Source organism: Mauremys mutica, chromosome 4 (genome assembly GCF_020497125.1).
Source record: "Mauremys mutica isolate MM-2020 ecotype Southern chromosome 4, ASM2049712v1, whole genome shotgun sequence".
Classification (NCBI taxonomy): domain Eukaryota; kingdom Metazoa; phylum Chordata; order Testudines; family Geoemydidae; genus Mauremys; species Mauremys mutica.
The window spans coordinates 69,494,014-69,516,761 of record NC_059075.1 but is presented as its reverse complement, the minus strand read 5'-3'; the positions used below and the strand labels follow the sequence as shown (position 1 = coordinate 69,516,761).

The following is a 22,748-nucleotide window of genomic DNA, read 5'->3' as shown; positions in this document are numbered from 1 at the left end:
GGAAGAGAGAGATGGAAGCAGCAGGCTCCTTCCGCAGAGAGGGAACCAGAGAGCAGCAGCTTCTCAAGAGGGAAGGCAGAGCTGAAGACTAGAACTGCTTCTTTCATTGGAGGGTAATGGGAGCCAGAGAGCAAAAGGGTTGGAGTTTCATTGGAGGGGATGGAGAGCCAGGAGGTAAGGGGGCGTGAGTTTCTACTCTGTTTCCTAAGGGTATGTCTACACTGCTGAGTAAGCCCAGGGTCTGAACTCAGGCTCAAGCCTCTAACCTCCTTTTCTGTCTGCACACAAATCACGCTAATCCAGGGCTTGGATCAGGAACCCCACAAGGATGGAGGGTTCAAGCCTGAGTCAAGCCAAGAAGTCTGCCAAAAGTATTCCACAATCTCATGGTCCAACTTTCTTTGTCCTCTGGACAGTCAAGTTTGGTATACAGTCAAGTTTTTCCACACTAGCCCTTTGTTCATGGTGCAGAGTGGCCACATTTTGGAGGGTGCTAGGAAATCTGAGATGGGTGCTTGGACTCCAGCCCACATAATGCATGTGCTGGAGCCCCAGGCTGGGACAACAATTCCTAACCTGGGGTTACAAATGAGTGTAGATGCTCAAGCCTTATGTTAACAAACCCGGGATCTGTTAACTCCCATTCTACTAGCCCAGCACTTGCATCGCAGTGGACCAAACCATACCCTAAAGGGCAGATGGGAGCAGAGTGAATCGTCTGGGGGATGGTCATTGGGGAGGCACAGAGACATAAAACATGGAAAAGATGTTTTTAAGAGCACAGTGCAGAGAAATAACGATTTGGGTGCAGGGAGGAGGAGAGAAGAAATACAGGCAACAGACATGAAAAGAATACCTTGGGGAGTGGGAGAGAAAAATGCATGCTAACAGAAGAGGAATTAAGCCAAGGATGGACAGTTGACTGATGATACAATTAAATACAACACAGAATTGTCATCCCTTTAAACTACAGTGCCCTCTGGCTTTGGGAGGGCATGATAGCACAGGTATCTTTATCTTGGCTTTTTACACTTCCTTCTCTGGCCTCTGAATTCCCTCTAGGAAAATTTAGCTCTGCTAGCTACATCATCTCTATGGCTTACCCAAGTGCACTGATTTTGAATTGGTTAACTAGAAGTGCAAAGCTTCTCTTTCTGTGTGTCTTCTAGTTCCACAAGGCTTAGTGGCCAGTATTAATTATCATTATTGTTGATCTTTGTTTCTCAACAGAGGTCTCAGATGAAAAAATAAGTAGTCTGTTTCGATGCACTATTGTGGACCTTCTGCAGATGTGCTACCCAGCTCTGACTGAGGACTGTATTGCTAATCAGATTGTTTTATCGCAGCACCTAGATCAAGTCCTGCAAACACTGACAAATGTTGAAGATTCTCCAGGTGAGTTTCATGGGTTCTCTTAGCATTAAAGACTCTTGCAACCGTCTTTGTGCTTGTTTAAAAGGACAAACAAACAAGTTTTAAAATAGATGTAAAGGAATACAGCCTAGTAGTTTAGTTCCTCAATTTAGACAAGATAAAAAATAAGTTTTTAAAAACCTCGTATTAGTAGCAATGCTATTGTGAACCTTTTAAAATGTAAATGCAAACACACTTTTGGGGATTTAAAATCCCCTCTGCCCCCAAGCTTTTGCAATACAAACCTTGCAACAGTGGGCCATTGTACCAAAATTAGAAGCTCACCAGTAGCAAAAGTTAAACTGATTAGGCTGGATTTGTTCAAGCAGAGAGAAAAGCAAAATGTAAATGATGAAAAGTAAATTCATTTTTTTTAAATGTTCGGTTTTAAAAAGCTGAGATGGAAATAAAAAAAGTAATTTTGTTTTAAAAACAGATATGACTTTTAAACTGACAGTCTATTTAGAGGAAAACAAAACACTTGGGTGTTTAAATAACTAAACAAATGGTAGTTCTGATTCTCCTGTTTTTTTTCCTTTATTTGGTTGTTGCTGCCCAATAAGGTGAGAGTAAACAAGAGTATCCATCAGTAAAACTTTGGTAGCCTAAGAATCCTGCTGTTGTCAGTGCTGTATTTTTAAGTATTTTAGTTCTAATCAAATTTTGATTTATTTTTTACTAGACTCCAAAGGGAGCCTGATCACCAACTTAGTAGAACAGACATATCTGAAGCCTACAGAGTTGGAGGCACATCCAATTCGTAATCAAATCCAACTTCTGCTGAAAACCCTGGACCAACACATTCAGACCATGCCAGTGAGCAGCGTGAGGACAGACTGTGTGAAGAGCTTCTTCGATTATATTAACACGCTTGCTGCTATTGTGCTACGGAGCCTCAATACAGAGCTAGGTGATGTGTCTCTATTGAGAAGTGTAGCGAAGCAAAGACTCATCGGTGCGGCGCCTCCTGCTGGTCGTCTAGGGAATTAGCTCTCCAGCATACGGCGCACATCCTACTGCCTGGTGTCTCGCCTGCCGCTGGACCCCGTGTCCCTCCTGGACCCTGGTGCTCTTTACCTCGGGGTTCTGCCCCAGCAGTACCCCCACACTTTGGGTCCCCCTCTCCCAGGGGAACCCCCAATCCTCTATCCCCACTTTGCCTCAGTGGCTACTGCCAGTCATCATCTAGCCCCTCGCTTGCTGGGGCAGACTGCAGTCTGTAAACAACTTATCACTGCCAAGGGGGTTTAGACCAGCTGCCTGTGCCTGTAACCCCAGGTTACACCTCTGCAGCCCCAGTACCTCTGTAGGCCTTGCACAAGGCCTGCAGCCTGGGGAGTTACTAGGCTAGAGCTCCCCAGCTCCTCTTGCCTTTCCCCAGCACTGCTCTACTCTGGTACCCTTCTCTTCCAGACAGCCAGGTCCTTCTCCCTCTACAGCTAGAGAGAGAGACTGACTTAGCTCCTGGTTCACAGCCCTTTTTGGGGAAGCAGCCACAGCTGGCCCTATATCAGCCTAGCCTTTTCTCTCCAGAGTGGGGTTACTGCCCTGCTACACAAGGCTGTCACAAGGAGGTGACATTATCTAACTTTTTTATAGTATGATTCCATTCTGGAAAATTACTATATAGGAGTCTTTCCATTTTCTTTGATGGGTAGCGAGAGCATTGAAGATAATGGGGCTGTGTAGATGTAACTGGGCAGAATGTTCTCATAGAACACTTAGTGGTGATACCACATGAGCCAGAAGAGCCCTAGCTTGAGTATATTGTGCTCGCAGTTAGGAGGAAAAAAAACTGTCAGTTTACTTGTAAACCAAGCCAGTTTAATCTGGAGTCACTGGGCTGCTCTAATGTGGAACTCCACAAATCTGGTTTAAGAGTTGCTTCCCAATAAATTGCCTTCTAAAGTTACATCCCTTAGTGAGGTAGAGGAAAAAGGAAGATGACAGAACCTTTTTCATACTTTCACTTTAACAGGACCTGTCACTGTCACAGTTGTCAACTTTCACATGTTAAATAAGCACCCCAACTTTCACAATAAGCCAAAAAGCAAGCTAATCCCATTTCAAAACAAGCCAATCCCTAAGAACCCCAACATTCTGAGATTAGACCCCCCCAGCATGCAGTATGGGACTGTGGTGGGCCCGCTGTGCACCCCTGACTCTTGCCCCCCCTTGCCAGATGCTGATTTAAAAAAAAGAAGCTACAAGCCAAACAAGCAACAAGCTAGAAGCCAAAAACTAGCCAACAAGCAACTCACAAGCCAATTAAGCCAAATACAAGCCCAATTTCTGCATTGTTCCCCCCCCCCCCCCCCACGGGGGTTTGGCATGTCTGGTTACTGTATGTGTGGAAGGTACTGATGCCCCAATGTAATACAACCTCTCATGACTTCATGTTTCCATAACTGGAGATATGTGTGGTAATAGTCCAGTGGTGCTTTGTGTTTTCCTGATGCTTTAGGAGGTGGAAGAATAGTTTAGAAGGGGTGTCTCTGGGTATATCTGCACTACAGAGCCTATACTGGCAGAGTTATATTGGCATAGCCCCCTAGTGTAGACTCTGCCTACACCAACAGAAGGAGTTTTTATGTCAGTGTAGAAACACCATCTCCCTGAACCACATTGTCTGTGTTGCCAGAAGCTCTCCTCTATCAGTAAATCTGTGTCTGCACTGGGGGTTTTGTTGGCATAGCTATGTTTGTTAGGGGTGTGACTTTTTTTTCACATCCCTGGTCAATGTAACTATGCTGACATAATTTAAAAAAATTCCCAACAGCATTACTACTAATACTAGTAGTATTTAAGTTGTGGGACAAGTACAAGTAAGAAGCTTTACACAGCTACCCTCTGCGTGTCAGTGAAATTATCCCAACCTTTCACTCCATTTGTAAGAGCAGCAGCAATTCTTGCTTCAAGGCAAGAAAACAAAAAATAGGCTGAGAAAATAAAGTTTAACCCGTGTCTAGAGAATTCTAATAAACCAGATCACTATAATAGTGCATGTGTTGTGACTCTGCCAAGCTCCTGCTACAATTTTTCCCTGTAGTGTTTTTCATGCTGAAGCAGATTTGCTCTGCCATTTGCAGCCAGGTCTTACTCAGATGTCAGAAGGCACTATGCTGGTTCTTGCCTCCTCCACATGGTGCAAAAGATTGTGGGGCACATCAGAGTCAGAGCAATTAGGTCATTGGGTTGCCAACTTGCTTCATTACTGTGGCCCTCATGCCTTGGTGATTTTGAGCATAGAGGCTTCAGAGGCCTAGTGTACAGATTAGCTGAATAGAACTCAGTCTGTGTAATACATTAATTTAGGGGTTTTTGTTTTGTTTTTGTTTTTGTTTTTAAATTGTCTCTCTCTTACGTTTGTAGATCAAACTGCAGAGGTGAAGGTTGGGAACCCTTTCATACTGCTACAGCAGAGCCCATCTCACTTGCTCTCTCTGCTCTTGTTTGAGAGACAAGTTCCTCCTGACAGGTTGGTGCTTTTCATGAATACTTAACTGATTAATTTAGTGCTCATGAACTGAGCTGGACTCTGTCTTCTATGACTAGAACGGCTGCAGAGCAGGCTTCTGCTAGATCTGAGGAAGGCGTTAGTCCCTGGCTTCTCTAATGAGATGGCCACAGAGGATCACAATTAGTGAAACTTATGGTTTTGTGACCTAGACAACGACTGGCCATTGGGAATTGAACTGAGAGATCTAGGGATATGTGGTTTTTAAATTGAAAATGTCTGACTTCTGAGCACAGTGGTCACACATCTTATACATGTAACAAAAATAAAATTGTTTCCCAAGATCACTTTTGAGAACTTCTGGGCATGGATATTACACTGGCAGGCAAGTAGACTGGATTATCTAATGCACGTTTTCCATCTCTAAATTCTGTATTGGGCTAGTACTGAAAGTGTGCGACTTGATAACTGAAGCAGGTGTTAAATGAGACAGTATATGATAATACTTTATAAGCTGTTCAGTGTCTTTATGTAATTCACTGTACTGAGGACCAAACTGAAGGAACTTTCATGGTATTGCCCTGAGCCATGTATATCAGACAAGGGATTTATTGCATGAAATTTTAGGGTGAAGTTCTCTTAGCTGCTACAGCCATGGCCAGTTCAGCTGTTGGAGCAGCAGGCGTTTACTGTATATTTTACATTTTAGCCATTTGGAGATATTTGCGCAAAAGGTAATAAACTTAACAAAGTTGTATACTTCTGTCTGGATTTTACTAAGTCTGTTTTAAAAGACAACCAACCCTAGAGCAGTCCACCAATAATAGCTTATAGTAAATGTTCATTACATTTTCAAGTTCTTTGCCACCACATCTTCCCAGAATAACTTCCCCGCTTACGTAAATGCCCACTGTTTCCTCCAAGAAACATCTTATGGACCCAGCTAGTCCATGAAGCATTTAAGCCAGGGGTAGGCAACCTATGGTACGGGTGCCGAAGGTGGCACGCGAGCTGATTTTCAGTGGCACTCACGCTGCCTGGGTCCTGGCCACTGGTCCGGGGGCCTCTGCTTTTTAATTTAATTTTAAATGAAGCTTCTTAAACATTTTAAAAACCTTATTTACTTTACACGTCTGACAAAGTGGGTATTCACCCACGAAAGCTCATGCTCCAATACGTCTGTTAGTCTATAAGGTGCCACAGGACTCTTTGTTGCTTTTTACAGATCCAGACTAACACGGCTACATCTCTGATACTTGACAACAATAGTTTAGTTATATATTATAGACTTATAGAAAGAGACCTTCTAAAAACGTTAAAATGTATTACCGTCACGTGAAACCTTAGAGTGAATAAATGAAGACTCGGCACACCACTTCTGAAAGGTTGCCGACTCCTGATTTAAGCTTTAAAACTCACTCCTCTTCTGTTCCTATTTTGTTGTACTTTTTATCTTTGCTGCCATTTCCAAATTCTATAACTTTACAGTGTTGGCATCTGTTACATCTTTGGTACTGCCCTGCTGCCGAGTAGTGCCCTGTACGTTTTCAAATGATTTCAGTGATTACAGTGGTGGATTTAGAATTAGTGGGGCCCTGTGCTCAGCTTCATTTTTGGGGCCCCTCCTTGGGACCCAGCCAAGAAAAAGAACATTCTCTCTTATCTTTCCCCCCGCTCCCATTTTTCATTTTTTTTTCTTCCTCCTCCTCCTCCTATAAGTAATAGGAACTAAATGAAAATAAAGTGAGGTACCTTGATTGTTTTTGTAGTCTAACTTATTTTTCCACAGACCACTTGAAAATTGCTGAGGGTCTTGGTGGACCACTTAATGATCTTTCCAAATATTGTTTGTACCGTTATCCAAAGTGATTTATAATAGTTAGCTAAGAGCGCTTTATAAAAAAAAAAGTAAAAAAACGTTGGGGTGGGGGTCTGGCCAGGAGTTAGGGTGCAGGAGGGGGCTCAGGACTGGGACGGGGGGTTGGGGTGTGGAACGCTTACCTGGGGCAGCTCCTGTTTAGTGCGAGGGGTGCAGGTGAAGATGTGGCGGGGGGGTGCAGGAGTCGGGATGGGCAGGGGGCTGGGGGTGAGGGGGTGCAGGAGTCAGGGAGGGCAGGGGGCTGGGGGTGAGGGGGTGCAGGAGTCAGGGCTGGGGGTGCGGGAGGGCAGGGGGCTGGGGGTGAGTGAGGGGGGTGCGGGAGTCAGGGCTAGGGATGTGGGCTGGGTTGTCGGGGTCCTCCCAGCCCCCTGCCCTGAGTGGCTCATGGCAGGGGGCTGAGGGGGGGATGTGTAGAGGGAGTGTGGGGCCCTGCCTTTGCTCTACCCTGCCTTGATTTTCCCCCTCCTTCCCTAAGTCTCCCCCCGGCCTCTTCTCCGCCTCCTCCCACTCCCTCCCGGAGTGACCTGAGCACTGGCAAACAGCTGTTTGGTGGCGGGGGAAGCGCTGAGAGGGAGGGATGGGAACGCGGCATGCTCGGGGGAGGAGGTGGGAAGAGTCGGGGGAGGGGGAAGGTTGGCTGCTGGTGGGCGCGGAGCCTGCAGCAGGAGCCGGCAGGACCAAGCTTCTGCCCCTGCAGCTGCCTGGCCCTGGGGACCCCTATCATTGGGGGAGCCCCGTGCTAGGGCACCCTGTGTTTTACTGTAAATCTGCCTCTGAGTGATGACTAAGAATTGGAGTAAATCATATTACCAAAAAGCCCTCTTGTTGTAGGCCCAACATTGGGCCTTTATCAAAGAGAGTTGATATTGTGCTTAACAAGTTTCTGTAGTCTGGCTAAATTACATATTCCATCCCATTTGTTTCCTGGCAGACTCCATTAATTGAGCTCTAATGAGATCGTGGTACATTGTTTTAGGCAGGTAGTCACTGGGTCCTGACCTCCGCAGACTGGCAGTGCTGCAGCTGCTAGAGGTGGGAACTTTGTTTTGTTCTCAATCGTCCTCCCTGTCCCCCCAACACTTGGAATGGAATCCACTAGCTCCAGAAAGGCTGTGCCCAGTACTTTGCTGTGGGGGAGGCTGATATGACTCTTTCAGCAGGATCCTTGGGGATCCTTCTCAGTCTCCCTCCAAAAACAGAGGAATAAATGCAGGGTTTAGTTACAAGGTGGGATGGGTTGCCAGGCTATGCATTTTAATGACTTTATCTGCAGGAAACTTACAGTTCACAGAAATATAGGCAGTGGGAAGGAGCTGAGGAAATGGGTGGTATGGGCCCACCTGATTCTTAATGATACTCCCTGTTTGATGCCCCAGAGAGAGGTGGAAAACACCCCAACGTCTCCATTGTCACCCTGTACTGGGGGACATTCCTTCCTTACTCCAAATTTTGAGCAAAATATACTGTTGTAAGGTTATAAATAGGATTAGGTGCATAATCCTGGTGATTCTCACTCACACGCAGCAGTTGGAAAGGATATTAAGCCTGACTTGGGAGTGCCCTTTTTTTTTTAATTAACAAGGTAGATGCTCACTTTGAGGCCATGTTGTCTATTGGTAAGAGCAGAGAAATAGCTGCTGTGACTCTGAGTTCTCTTCAGAGCTCTGCTGCTTGAATCCTTGTGATGTTAGGCAATACACAACCTTGGAGTCTCATTTTCCCCTGTTAGAGGGGATAGTACATACCTTGGAGAACTGTTGAGGACAGTTAATGTTTGTAATACTTCTTGAGATCCTGTGTAAGTGCAAGGTATTATGCGCGTGCATTTGCTAAGTTGGTGCTGTTTTCACTCCTCCAGGCTCTCTTCACTGTTGGCAAAAGAAGAGTTGAACTTAAATGTGCAGCAAGTTATCATTAACTGTTGTTGTGAGCCACTGTCCTTGTGCAGTGCCAGGCAAAGCAGCCAGACCAGGTCTCTTTTGACTAACATCAGCAGCCTAGCACATCTTCATGCCTACCATTGTTTGCCGGATGTTGAGATACCTATCCACAATCCAACTATGGACTCTGAGGAGGATTCTACTCAGCCCTCTTCTTCCCTGGCTGACTTGAACCAGCACACGCTCACTGCCTCTTCCCTGGCCTTCCTGAAGTGTCAGTCGAAGCTAATGGCTACTGTGGCGTGTCTCTGTGCATCCAAGGTACAGAAGGTCCCCAAACCAAGCCTGTCATGGATGGAATTTCGGGGCAAGAGGGAGGTCCCCTTGGGCCTGGAGCAGATTTCCAAAGAATGTGAGACATTACTGAAGGAGTTCTTGATGCTGGAGAGTTTTCTTCTCACCATGTCTGAGCCACTTCAGGATCCCCAGGAGGAGGGTAGTGGTTTGGTTAGTGGCCTCTGTGGCAAGCCGTACATGTCGCTTGTCCTTTTGGGCTTGCATTCTACTATAGCTGTCGAGGTATTAATGGAAGTCTTTGAGCAAGCGCTCGCTGCAAAAGACTGGCCCAGAGCCCTGAAGGTCTTGGACCTGTACAGTCAGGATATGGAGGAGCTGACCAGCGTGAGGGATGCTGTGCTGAGCTGTGCGACTGCTGACGGTAAAGGGAATGAGTTTTCTTTATAGTGTACAGTCTGAAATAGGGATTGGAAATTGGGGACTGATCTGGTGATCCGTGGGCAAATCCAAAGAATGGAAATCCTCCCCCTGCTCCCCAAAGCATAGAAGCTGGGCTTCATGCTGGTAGCTTGTCTTTTCACAGGTAAGGACGGTTGGCAGTATCTGTTCCCAGTGAAGGATGCGATGTTGAGAAGTAGATTGGCCCTGCGCTGCCTGGACAGGTGGCCCCTTGAGGCTTGTCTGGAAATCCTAGCGTACTGCATCTGTGATGCTGGCATAACTGAAGAACTGAAGTCTGATCTGCAGAGCAAAACCGGAGAACTGCAGGTTTATCGACAGGTACAAAAAACATTTTATTAAGTAACTAGGTATGGAGTATATCTGCCTAAAAGCTTCTTTAACCCTTGGTTCCCTTTGGCACATAAAACATCCTCCCCAAACCCATGTACAAAATTAAAACTGGTCAGCTTTCTGGAAGTGCTGAAATGTCAGGTTAACTCTCTCCTTCCCTCATCCATAATTTTTCCTTTCCAGTTGCCTCTGTGCTTTGTTTCCAGAGAATACTGGAGACAAAAGCACAAAAAACCCGAAGAACTTGAGTCCATTCTTTCAGGGTCTCTTTTTCCTCCAACCTGCACAGAGGCAGCAATCACTGAAACTTTCCAAGAGCTTATTTTTGTCTGAATTTTCAATCCCAGTTTTACAAGCCTAAGAAGTTGAGGAATCCAGACTCTTGCCTGCTTATCCAGTAGGTTTGGCCTATTCATAGCATAACTGGTGCTGGAACTCTACCAGCAATCTCTTCAGACAGATATATATTAATGGGTTTAAACCTCTGTGATAGAATCTTTTCATCTAGTCCTTGAAATTGAAGTGGATTCACCTAGGATTCCCGGACCCTTTCTAGTATGATAAATGTAGTTTCCTGGCTTGGGCTAACTCCTGATGCAACCAGTTCAGCTGTCTGCCTGGGTCCGGTGATGAGTTTGAAGAAATATTGTTTAAAACAATCATTCATAGAAACGCTAACGTTTTATTAGATTTTGAATTTGCAAGATGTCCCAACATGGAATGACTGGCAAGATCTGAAAGAAGCCTGCATTGATGATCCCCAGGCCATCATGAGTGTTATTCTGGAAGCAAAGGTATGGCATCTTACATGGCTTTTGTGTTTAAAAATTAGAAAATGGTGGCAATATTACATTTTGTTAAGCAATGTTTTTAGATGCTTGTTTCAACAGAGTTCACAGGGCAAGAAGAAAAATTCTTAATAAATTGTGTATTGCAGAATCTAATTGGAATCTTTGTTTAATGTCAGGATTTAAATGAAAACCAAGCACTCCCATAATTTTTATCCTAATTTCATTCCCATACATAATCCATTTCTTCCATTCTGCCTCAGAAATCCGACAAGGAGTGACTCTCTTGAGTGATGTGTGTAAGAAACATGCTGTCCTTGTCAAGGAAAAGCAAAGCTAGATGGGTTTTTCTTAATGCTTGGAAGAATAAGCAATATGCAGTGAGTGTGCTATACTGGGAATTAAAAAAAAACAACTCTTCTAAGTTCAAATAAATGTAAGCTCTGTCTAGAATTTTTAAAGTTAAAAATACAGCTGTTGGTGAAATACAGGTATGGACAGCATAAAATAACCAGTGATGTAGAGCCCATGGACTATATCCTTCTGAAACTATTAACAACCTTGCTGGAATTCTCAGTATAATCCAAGAACACTTACAAAAATATTTGTCCAAAATGCCTTTTTTTTTTCCACTGGCAGGTTACAATAGTTAGCTCAGTGTAGGATGGGACTCTGGCAAAACTATATCATTTATTACCCTCCCCTGACCCGTCCAACCCTGGAGTTGTCATTATTTCTTGCTGGAGGAAAGAGTACCGTAAGACTACTGAGCTGACCTTGAAATGTTAATTAGAGCATGGGCATGAATAGCCATAATGAAGGGGGCTGTTGTTTGCCTTCCTTCTCCTTAGGATTATGAGTTGTGTGAAGAATGGGGTCACTTATACCCTGTCCCAAGAGAACACTTGATCAGCCTTCACCAGGAGCACCTCCTGCACTTGCTGGAAATGGGAGACACTGACAAGGCTTTGCAGGTAACCAGAGGGCTGTTTTTGCCTTGCTATCTTCAAAGGGTAGGTCACTGGTAAACAAGGGTACCCAAACGCTGCTATTGCAGCCCTTAGTTAGGCTACTTGCCAGAAGCCTTGGCTGCATAAATGTAGATTGCAGCTGAACTCTTCGTTACAAAGATTAAACCTGTACAGATGACAGGTCTCACCACACAATACTGCCAGGCCACTTTGATCAAAGTGGAATATTGTATGCAGAGACCTTTAGTCTTTGTCCTCTACGCTGAGGTTTCGACAACTTTTACACATTGTGGACCAACAGTATTGCCAACCCCAAGCATTCAAAAAACACAATAGACCCCCTAACATTTTTAAACCAATCTTGTGAATCATGACACTTCAGAAATAATACATTTTAGGTTCTTAATTGCTAAATAGTTAGGTAGGTTTCAGGTCTTTAGGGGTCAACTTTTCTGTCTCTTCTCTGTAACCATGAGGGCTACACATTTTTTTTTTTCCCCCCCCCCTAAATGAAAGCTAAGATTCTGAAGTTGGGGCTTCAAGAAAAACACTAAATACCATAAGACTTGTCTACATGGGGCACTTTTGGCCCCTATGCTACACTTTGGCAACTCATTTTAAAGAACACTTTTGATGCCACTAAGGCTTGGCCTACACTACAGAGTTAGGTTCACGTAAGGCAGCTTATGTCAACCTAATTATGACTGTGTACATTGGCGGGAGCAAGGCTGTAGTAATGTAAGTGCCTTACTACACTGACATTAAAAACTCCACCTCCATGAGCGGCATAGGTGTATGTCGGTGTAATTAGGGTGACGCAGTGTCTGTGTAGACATTGTGTTACTTATATTGACTGTTGGCCGTCATTCTTGTCAATTTCACAGCTGCAGTATGGAGCTGTGAAACTGATGAGGAAACTGGGCAGTCATCCCAGGGTGAGTGAGTGGCTCCAGCTAGAGCCTGGTTGCCCCCCATCAGGGCTTCCTGCTATCAGCCGAGCTGCACCTACCCTGCTCCCCACTACAAGCTTGGAGCTGCCTGGATTCTGGGTGCGTAGCTCCCTATTGGGAGCCCAGGGGGCAAAGCCGGGCTTCCAGCGATGGGGAGCCAAGAGCCCAGGCTCTCAGCCCCCCTACCCTGCCCCTCTTCAGTCCCTGGAAGCGCTCCTGGTGAGGATACACACCACCCACAGAAGGAGGGTAGTGTGGACACGAAATGCTGCAGTAATTATTGCAGTGACTGTAAGTTGACCTAACACAGGTTGACTTAAGTTTCTAGTGCAGACATGCCCTAGGTCCTAACAAAGCCGCCTTTCTTTTGCTAGTGTTCTGGTTCGTGACGGGTGTGTGTGTTAATAAAGCAAGCTTCTTTTGAAAGGATACTATGAGGCCCAGATCTTAAATTCTATGGGGAAAAAAGGATTTTGCAAAATCCTAATAACAAAAATGTTTTCATGGCGTTTTTAACTTAATGAATATGCAGGGTTTCTTGGTTTGGATTCAACCTTAGAAACTATAATGGAACATTCTTGTGCTGCTAGTGCAGAAGAACCAGGAAGTGAAACTGACCAATCTGGTTTCACTGCTGCCTTGACTTAATGAGTTGCGAAAGCAAAATTCTTTTGGGTTGAATAATCATGGGACCGTTACTAAAATAACATAGAGAAAATGAAATCAAGTGCCCTCTTAACCTTAAACATAGTTCTCTGTAACATAGGAGTCATCTTGATGATTCAGTATTTGACTCTTAATTTTTGGTCTTCTATATCTCACTTCCTGTTAAATTAAATTAATTTGCAATAAATCTGTTTATTTTTAATTGTTAGGAACCTGTTCTTAATCATAGATCATTAAGTTGAGGGCAGTTAGGCTGTGCAGTAATATGCACACAGAGGTGATTAAAACACCGTCAGGTACTTTAAGAGGTTGTTGTGATTTAGATAAAATGCTTGAAAGACTAGTGTAGGGGGGAAATATCCTGCTCCACACAAGGTAAATGGAGCTTACGAGGCCTTTCCGTGCCATGTAATCAGGATCATCATTTTTCTCTTGGCTTTTGTAGCTCTTAGAAAGAATAGAAGACTCTGATACGCGCCTTGTGATAAGCGAACAGTCTCTTGACAAGCATCCCAGCTTGGCAGCCTCTCACTTCCTAGCAAATTATCTCACTACCCACTTCTACAAGTACCTGACAGCTACACGCCATAACGAAATCCAGGCTCTCTACATGGGATCAAAGGTGAGCAAAGCCACAGAATCCCAGTTGCTTCACTCCATTCTGCATTTACAGTAATACATACTAATTCTACAAGCACCTGGTGGTAGGCCTGAGAGGAGAATTCTGCAGTACCAGGTGGGAGACCCAGGTACCAGTTCTCAGTACCTATCTGAACCAAGTATATGAACTGGAGGCGAGATAAGGAAGAGGAGGCCTTAAGCCATCTTTGTATATGCTGAATTTTGGGGCTTTTGTAGCTTCCAGGATCATCAGAGCAGCTTCAGGACTCTATGGGCCATTGAAAGCAGAGAATAGTCAGCACAGGAGGGGAAGGGGGATTCCAGAGGATTAGAAAAAGGGAGAATGTAGTGCCAATGTACAGAAAGGGAAATAAGGACGACCAGGGGGATTTCAGACCAGTCAGTTTAACTTCAGTACTCTGAAAGATAATGGAGCAAATAATTAAGCAAATCAGTTTGCAAACACCTAGAAGATAATAAGGTGATAAGTCAGCATGGACTTGTCAAGAACAAATCATGTCAAACCAATCTAGTAGCTCTCTTTGACAAGGTAGCCAACCTTGTGGATAGGGAAGAAGTAGATGTGCTATATCTTGATTTTTAGTAAGGCTTTTGATACTGTCACGCATGCCTTTCTCATAAACAAACTAGGGAACTACAACCTAGATGGAGCTACTATAGGGTGGATGAATAAGTGGTTGGAAAACCATTCCCAGAGAGCAGTTATCAGTGGTTCACAGTCAAGCTGGAAGGGCATATCAAGTGGGGTCCCGTAGGGATCAATTCTGGGTCCGGTTGTTCCATATCTTCATCAATGATTTAGATAATGGCATAGAGAATACACTTAAAAGGTTTACGGACAAAACCAAGTGTGTATGTGGGGCGGGGATTGCAAGTGCTTTGGAGGATAGGATTAAAATTCAAAATGATCTGGATAAACTGGAGAAATGGTCTGAAGTAAATAGGATGAAATTCAATAAGGACAAATGCAAAGTATTTCACTTAAGAAGGAACCAGGGTGGATTTGATTTAAATCATGATTTAAATCACTGGTCAGGAAGACTCAATTTAATCATGGATTTCTACATAAAAGTGCATTCCTGTTGGTTGTTATAACCTTTAATACATATTCTTCACAACTCAGAGAGCGATGTAGGTTTAATTTTTAGAAGGTACACACTTTACATTTTTAAAGTGATTTATTTTGAACACTTTTCAGATTAGTTTTACAACTATATCAGAAAATGAATGATTGATTGTTTGGTTATTTCACTTACCAAAGGTAATTGAAGCAGATATTTATGAAGTCATTGGGAGGTGAAATATCTCCAATTCAACAGATTAATCATTAATGTTTGGAGGATTTTCTTGTCATGCTGTATTAGGAGGAGAGAACATCACCAGACAGACATTTAAATTGTTTTATTTAACTAAAACGTTATGTATTCTGGATTTTTTTCTTCAACAGCAAGCATATAATATTTTAACAAAACAAGCATGTGAATTTTTGAATTTAGTTAAATATTCAATTTTTTAAAAAATCAGGGTTTTTTTGTTAAAATTGTTTAACTAAAATAGTTAAACATTTAAAAAAAAATTAAATTGACTGTCAGCCAGGTCAACGTGAGAAACTTAAAATATTGGTTTCTGCAGCTAACTCAGTCATCTTCACCTTCATTTTCCTATTTCCTATTTGTTCATAATCTGGAAAAGAAAAACAAGCTTTCCTGCTTTTTCAGGTCCCAAACGATTTCTCAATTTGGAATGAATTAGGCCAAAAGAGGAAAATATTCTTTCTACACTGGCAGAAGAAGCTACTGCTGTTAAAAGTGAGATTATCACTTCAACAGTCTCTGAATCCAAGTGCTTAAGTGACTTCCACCAGTTCGCTGGTGTGACTTTCTTTAAAACATCATCAGCAAACATATTTCTTGAATGGTTCACCCTTAGCTCTGAAGTTTATTATAGTTGGGATGATTGCTGGATCTCCATATCATAGCCAACTCCTCTTCTTCAGCAGTTAAGGTTTGATGCTGGTACCAAGTATTGATAATATCTGCAAGAAAATGAGCTGGAGGTAGTGCTTGTCCCATTTGGTTTTTTTAATGCTTGTAATTTAACTCTGTCATTGCATATTTCTCTTTTAAGATCTCACTCAGTTCCTTCCAAATTTCACCATGGTCAACAATAAAACAGCTATTTCCTTGCATTTTGTTTGAGGCTACAGAAATAGGCTTCAGGGTGCTCAGCATGTGTTCAACATTTCTCTTAAGCCCAATGTTGAGAACTTTGGCTGTGACAATGCCACCTATTTTTTCATGATTTTGTTCACAAACTGTGATCAGATTAGGCCAGTTCTTGATATAGTGCTCAAAACAGTCTACTACTGAGTTCCATCGCACATCTTGTGGGAGAGTTAGCTTCGTTCCTCCCAATTTTTTCAGAGCAGCTGCTGCAAAGTGGTTGTTATGGAAATATTTTTCAATTTCAACAATATTAGCCTTTATTTCTGGAACACTGACATCTTTGGCTAGGAAGTGCATCAAATGAGCACTGATACCGTATGTTATTAGCTTGGGACTCTCTTCACGCTCTTCTAAATTTCTTCTCATCTTGGATACATTGGCAGCATTGTCTGTGACCAAGCTGTGTACTAGACATTTGATTTTTTTTTCCACAGTTTGTTATAGCTTTTACTGCTACTGCTTGTAAGTATTCTGCTGTGTGTGCATTTCCTGATGTATCAGTTGTTTCTGTAAGGAAGACGTTCCCTTCTTCTTTTGTCACACAAGCACATACAACGGGATCATTGTGGACATTGCTCCACCCATCAAGATTCAGGTTAAAAATTTTACCCTCTAGACCCTTTGCATACTGCTCAATTTCTCTTTCATACACTTTATCCAGCAATTTGTCTGCAACATCTGCTCTGTTGGGTGGACTGTATCCTGGTCTTAATGACTGAACCATGTTAATGAAGTGTGGGTTCTCAATCATACGGAAAGGAGAGTTTGTTACATAAACAAACCGGACAATTTTTTCATCAATTATCCCTTTTTGTAATCTGCTGGTTCTTATCACAAATTTATCTATGATTGTTTCTGGATGATGGAGATTTTTTTTTTTCCATTTTGCTACAGGTGATATACTGTGGCTATGTGACATACATGATGTGACTTGAAACACTATCATTGGCAGATAACTCTGAAACTATAGAAAATTATGGTGATCTTGAAGGTGGATAGTCTTCAGAATCCTGTATGTTGAGGATGGATTCTCCTAAACAAAATAAGTCAATGCAGTTATTTCATTATTATTACCATACTGCTCATTTAGTATTACTCGTATTCACTGACACTCACTACTACTTTAAAGGTGAAATTGTAAAAGGAAGATCTACCTATTTCAGCTATTTATTTTTTTATCACAACTGCATCTAAAATGCTAGTACCATAGTTTAACAACTATATTTTTTGCTCAAACATGAGAATTCAAGAATAGTCCAGAAGACAGACAGGCAGTCCTTAAGAAAGAAGTATTAAATAAAAAAGTTTACCAACCTGAAGATCCTGCATGTTTAGACATGTTCCTTTCATCATCTTCTTCAACACAGCTTCCTCCTGAGAAGGAACACTTCTCATAATGTTTTTTCATTCGGGCAACCAGGCCTTGCATTTCTTTGTTGCACTGTTTGCATTTTGCACGCATACTTGTCTTACCCACAGGTAGAGGAACTTCATTAAAATGTTCCCAAACTGGGTCTCTTTTATGGCCTGCTGCCATTATAGGTTTTCTTTCTAAAGAATGATATGGTGGATCTCAAATCAATGAAGGCTACACTCATAAAGACCTGAAGACTTCTGGAATATGCTGCTCAAACAGTTTCCCTTTTGTTTCTACTGTCTGTCCCTCCCTTCTCACATTTATCTCCAGACTTCTTCTTATCCAGATCTATTCCACCCCCAACAAACTTCTATTCATTGAACTTTTTGAAACGTTGCACTTTTAGAGAGAGGTAAGGGATTGACTCTGTGTACACAAATTTGCAGAGGGAAATAGGGTTGAGGTCTGTTATTTCTCACCTCTATATATTAATTTATTTAAAAACATTTTTTGCTGTTAAAAAGCTTGTTATCTCTGAGACACAAATCCAAAGTTTGAGAACTGCAAAACTAATCATCTCTGATGGTATCTTCTCGACTGAGCACCGAGTCCCACTGGGTAGATAGAAAGATAAACCTAAATATCTATACAGAAGCCCCTGCAACCCCATAAGATTGGGTCCCTAATCCACGAACTATTGGAACTCATTTACAAAACTTTTCTTAAGCATTACATGAATATATTGTCTCATACTATAGAATTATAATTTATAATCCATATTCCATGATGGGCAGTATGAGTCAAAAGTGTAACACACTCTTGCCAAAGGGAAAAAAAAAAAGCAAATCTCATTCTGAGATGTATTAGCAGGAGTGTTGTAAGCAAGACACGAGAAGTAATTCTTCTGCTGTACTCCAAACTGATTGGGCATCAAATGGTGGAGTCTGTGTCCAGTTCTGGGCACCACATTTCAGGAAAGATGTGGACAAATTGGAGAAAATCCATAGAAGTGCAACAAAAATGATTAAAGGTCTATAAAACATGACCTATGAGGGAAGATTGAAAAAATTGGGTTTAGTCTGGAGAAGAGAAGACTGAGGGGAGACATAACAGTTTTCAAGTACATAAAAGGTTGTTACAAGGAGAGAGAAAAATTGTTTTCCTTAACCTCTGAGGATAGGACAAAAAGCTTAAATTGCAGCAGGCGGTTGAGGTTGGACATTTAGGAAAAACTTCCTAACTGGTGGTTAAGCATTGGAATAAATTGCCTAGGGAGATTGTCTAATTTGCTCTTAATCTCCAGCGATGGAGATTCCACAAACACCTGTCAGGGATGGTCTAGATCAGGGGTTCTCAAACTGGGGGTCAGGACCCCTCAGAGAGTTGTGAGGTTATTACATGGGGGTCGCAAGCTGTCAGCCTCCACCCCAAACCCCGCTTTGCCTCCAGCATTTATAATGGTGTTGAATATATTTTAAGTGTTTTTTAATTTATAAGGGGGGTTGCACTCAGAGGCTATGTAAAAGGGGGGTCATCAGCGCACAAGTTTGAGAACCACTGATCTAGATAATACTTAGTTCTGCCGTAAGTGCAGCGGACTGGACTAGATGACCTCTTAAGATCCCTTCCAGTCCTATGATTCCTTCTTGCCTTGGGAGAGGGAAAGAATTCCAAGCTTGTTCTTGGATAGAAGTAGAAAGTACAATAGCTATTTGATGCACTCTGAGCAATGGCACTGCTACCTGTGTAATACTTTGCACATATATGGTGGATTTCATTTGAGGCTCTCCAAATGCCTTCCAGACGTGAGCAGTATTATTCCAATATCTGGATGGGAGAACTGAGGTACAGAGAGAGCAGCTGCCTTTACAGAAGTCACACCAAATCCATGATAGAGCTGGGACTAGAACTTGGGTCTCCTGATTTTTGCCATCCCTTGCTCTAGCCAATGTATCCCTTGCTCTTGCCACTTGTAGGAGCAGCAGTTATCTCTATGCTCTGTGTAACTATGCTCTGTATAACCGGTAGGTTCAAAAGGTCTGTTGCATCTTTCCCCTCCTCCCCCTTTTTGGTCTCTTCTCCCTCTTTGAATACCTGTGAAGTGGCTTTCCCCCTCCCCCTCCCTCCTGGAATGCTTGTGAGATGAATGGGCTGCTTGAGCAGCTGGAAGATCAGAAGAACTCCCAGGTAGACAAGGTGTCTGGGACTCTGATTAGGCAGTGATCACATGCCCAAAGCATGGACACTGCCAGAAGTGAAGTGTGACCAACCAGACGCAGCCAAGTCATCTCTAGTTGCAGGCAGTGAGGAGCAGGTCCTTAAAAGGGGAAGGGGCCATGTGCTCGGGAGTGCACTCACAAGGTTGTACCTCCCGTGAAGGCCCTTCTCCTGGACTGCCTGGCCACTGGTTTGCACGTTGCATTTCATTGTGCCTCAGGAAGACTTACCTTCATCGCACCATCCATCACTGCGCTGTGGGACACTTACCTTGAAGGATCCTGACTCCTCCATTGCCATGCCTGTCTTGGGAGCATGAGTATGCAAGTGTGAGTGTGACACTCCCTTATCCCCCCTTTCTTTTGAGCTTAGCTTATCAGTATAATAAATGTGTTGCTTTCTGCCAAACTCTGGTGGGTCATTGGTCCTCCCTAAGCTCTTAACTGGCCCAATTTCAGGTAACACCACTATGCTCCGCTTTAAGCAGATATTTACGCAAACTGAATGGATTGAAGTCTCATCTATAACTCTGCCCTGTAACATTACCAGTATCATACCTGCTTCAGTGCTCCCTAAAATAACTGGTGCATGGTCCAATACACTCTTCTGTTACCTAGCTTACTTGGTATATTGGAAAGTGGCTGTAGTAAGTGGCTGTTCTTGGGGGAAAAATACTATCTACTGCAGGGGTCGGCAACCTTTCAGAAGTGGTGTGCTGAGTCTTTCTTTCTTCACTCTGATTTAAGGTTTCACGTGCCAGTAATACATTTTAACGTTTTGAGAAGGTCTTTCTATAAGTCTATAATATATAACTAAACTATTGTTGAATGTAAAGTAAATAAGGTTTTTAAAATGTTTAAGAAGCTTCATTTAAAATTAAATTAAAATGCAGAGCCTCCCGGACCGGTGGCCAGGACCTGGGCAGTGTGAGTGCCACTGAAAATCAGCTTGTGTGCTGCCTTTGGCACGTGTGCCATAGGTTGCCTACCCCTGATCTACTCTCTCCCTTTTACCCTATGATGAGTGTAGTGGAACACAGCAGCAAAAAATTATTAAGGATTGGGTTAATTGTTGTTTTTGCCTGCTGTCTATTGTAGTGGGAGAACAATATTCTGCCTTTCTATAACCCCTCTCACCTGACAACCGTAAAGCATTTTACAAATGCTAATTACATACCTACTTCACAGGGAGGTTGTGATATTTCATTTTACAGATGGGGAAACAAACTCTCTTGCCTCAAGAGGGTTGCCCAAGGTTACATAGCAAGTCTGAGGCAGAGCCAGGAATAGGACCCAGGCTCTCAGGTCTAGTCTTTAACCTCTAGATATCGCTTCCTCCCCCATATAGATCATTCTGCTGGGTGCTTTTTGGATGTAGACAATCCTTGGATTCTGGCTATGTGATGATGGTCTCCCTCTGTCTCCTTCCTGTGTCCAAGGTGTTGCTGACTCTTCCTGAGGCCTACCGTGCTAGCTACTCCCACCTGTCCTCCAGGCCACTGCTCATGCTGGAGCAGCTGCTCATGAACATGAAGGTGGACTGGGCATCTGTGGCCGTACAGACGCTGCACCAGCTCTTGGTTGGGCAGGAGATCGGCTTCACTGTGGATGACATGGATGCTTTGCTCTCCAAGTATTCAGCGAAAGCCCTTGACTTCCCGTACTCATTAAAAGAGAAGAGATCAGGTGACTGCATTTCAGAATTTTCCCGTCTACCAGGGAAGGCGGGGTGGAGGCTACATTGTTGACAGTTTCCCTTAAGAGCACCCTACCCCGTTTTACTGCAGGGTTTTATACAGCCAGATATCCCCTCCTTGTTCCAGCCTATGGGCATATTCTTTGAGAAGTCCTCTCCTTTTCACCACAGCAGGTGTTTTCAAAAGATTAGTAGCCCAAATAGTCTCTTTTCAGGGCCTCCTTCCTTTTACCATTTAATCTCACCCCTTTCAATGTAAATTCATTGATGGACTTAGTATATAATAGGGTGCCTCAATAGCATCTTGCCCAAAAACAAACGTGAGTTTATGTTGTGTGGATCTAAATGGATCAAGTCTTTAAGACTTGACTCCTGTTTGTACTCTCTGCAAAACCCCCCAGTTTGGGGGCAGTTCTGTATGATTAGTTGTCTCTGCCTCAAGAGGTCTGGGACTGGAACAGCAGAGGGTGCTGCAAGTCAAAGCAGGTGCATCAGCAGAGCTGTGTGTGAGAAGCCTGCACAGCATCTGCTTGCATTATGTCTCCCTCTAATGGTTGAGCTTGTTTAATAAAATATGCATCTTTTGCTTGTTCCAGTCAGTTGCTTGCAGGAGATCAAGTCTGACGCTGTAATATTAGTATGCGTGTTTACCCTGCTACGGAGTCAGATGATTCCTCTTTGCTTTGACCATCCTGTTTCAGTGGAGGGGAACCAAAGTCAGATTAACAGTGTTGTTATATCTGTCACAACTGTGGTACTCTAGCAGAGAGTTGCAGCACCTGTCCCATTATTCATGTGTCTTTCACAATAGTCCTGTCCCTAGATATGGAGTCTCTCTCTCTGTCTCTCTCTCTGTCTCTCTCTCTGTCTGTCTCTCTCTCTCTCTCTCTCTGTGTTTAGGTCTCTAAGCAGTAAGACCTGTGTGTATAGTTTGCATGCCTTATAGTTAGTTAATTTGTGGGCTAATCTGCATGAAAGATGTTGTAATTTATGTCATGAGCTAATCCCATGTGGGCTAACACTTTTTTGCACACTGCTGTGAATGGATTATTATAATCTTCCTATTGGCAGATGAATGTATAACCAATATTTTATCTATTTCCTTTGCCCTAGATTCTGTGATTTGCACTCAAGAGAGTCTCAGTCAGGTATCCGAGTCTGACACATCATCTAAATCAGGATCAGCAGAACTGTGTCCTGCCAGTTTTCCTGGTAAGGAAAAGGTCTAATGGTCACACTGTTTCTGGTCCTCTTCTTATTCCTCCTCAACCTCCCACTCTGCCCTAATCCTGCATCCCACCCCTCTCTTTAAACTAACAGTAGTTACACACTCTGTTCAAATTCAGCACAGGTGAGGAGTAATCTAGCACTGTTTGGAGGTCTGGGAAACATGAGTTTGTAGGGAGAGGGTCTCAGTTTGGTTATTATTAGATAGGTGTCCACATCACAAAAACCACCAGTGCAATTGGCACTAACTGTCTCCTTTCCAGGCAGTCCTGGCAGAGAGGCCAAGGGCTGA

General features: G+C 43.2%; 1 protein-coding gene across 3 annotated transcripts in view; it reads left to right on the top strand.

Annotated features, from left to right (window-relative positions):
- Window positions 1-22,748, top strand: part of ZFYVE26 (zinc finger FYVE-type containing 26) — a 72,965-nt gene that overhangs the window by 26,996 nt on the left and 23,221 nt on the right. For all 3 annotated transcript variants that reach the window (XM_045014202.1, XM_045014199.1, XM_045014201.1), the window contains 10 exons: window positions 1,231-1,395; window positions 2,096-2,323; window positions 4,786-4,891; window positions 8,608-9,347; window positions 9,510-9,706; window positions 10,408-10,512; window positions 11,358-11,480; window positions 13,539-13,715; window positions 20,973-21,219; window positions 22,343-22,441. In XM_045014202.1, coding sequence (XP_044870137.1) covers window positions 1,231-1,395; window positions 2,096-2,323; window positions 4,786-4,891; window positions 8,608-9,347; window positions 9,510-9,706; window positions 10,408-10,512; window positions 11,358-11,480; window positions 13,539-13,715; window positions 20,973-21,219; window positions 22,343-22,441 — 2,187 coding nt within the window. The remainder of the gene's footprint in view (window positions 1-1,230; window positions 1,396-2,095; window positions 2,324-4,785; window positions 4,892-8,607; window positions 9,348-9,509; window positions 9,707-10,407; window positions 10,513-11,357; window positions 11,481-13,538; window positions 13,716-20,972; window positions 21,220-22,342; window positions 22,442-22,748) is intronic.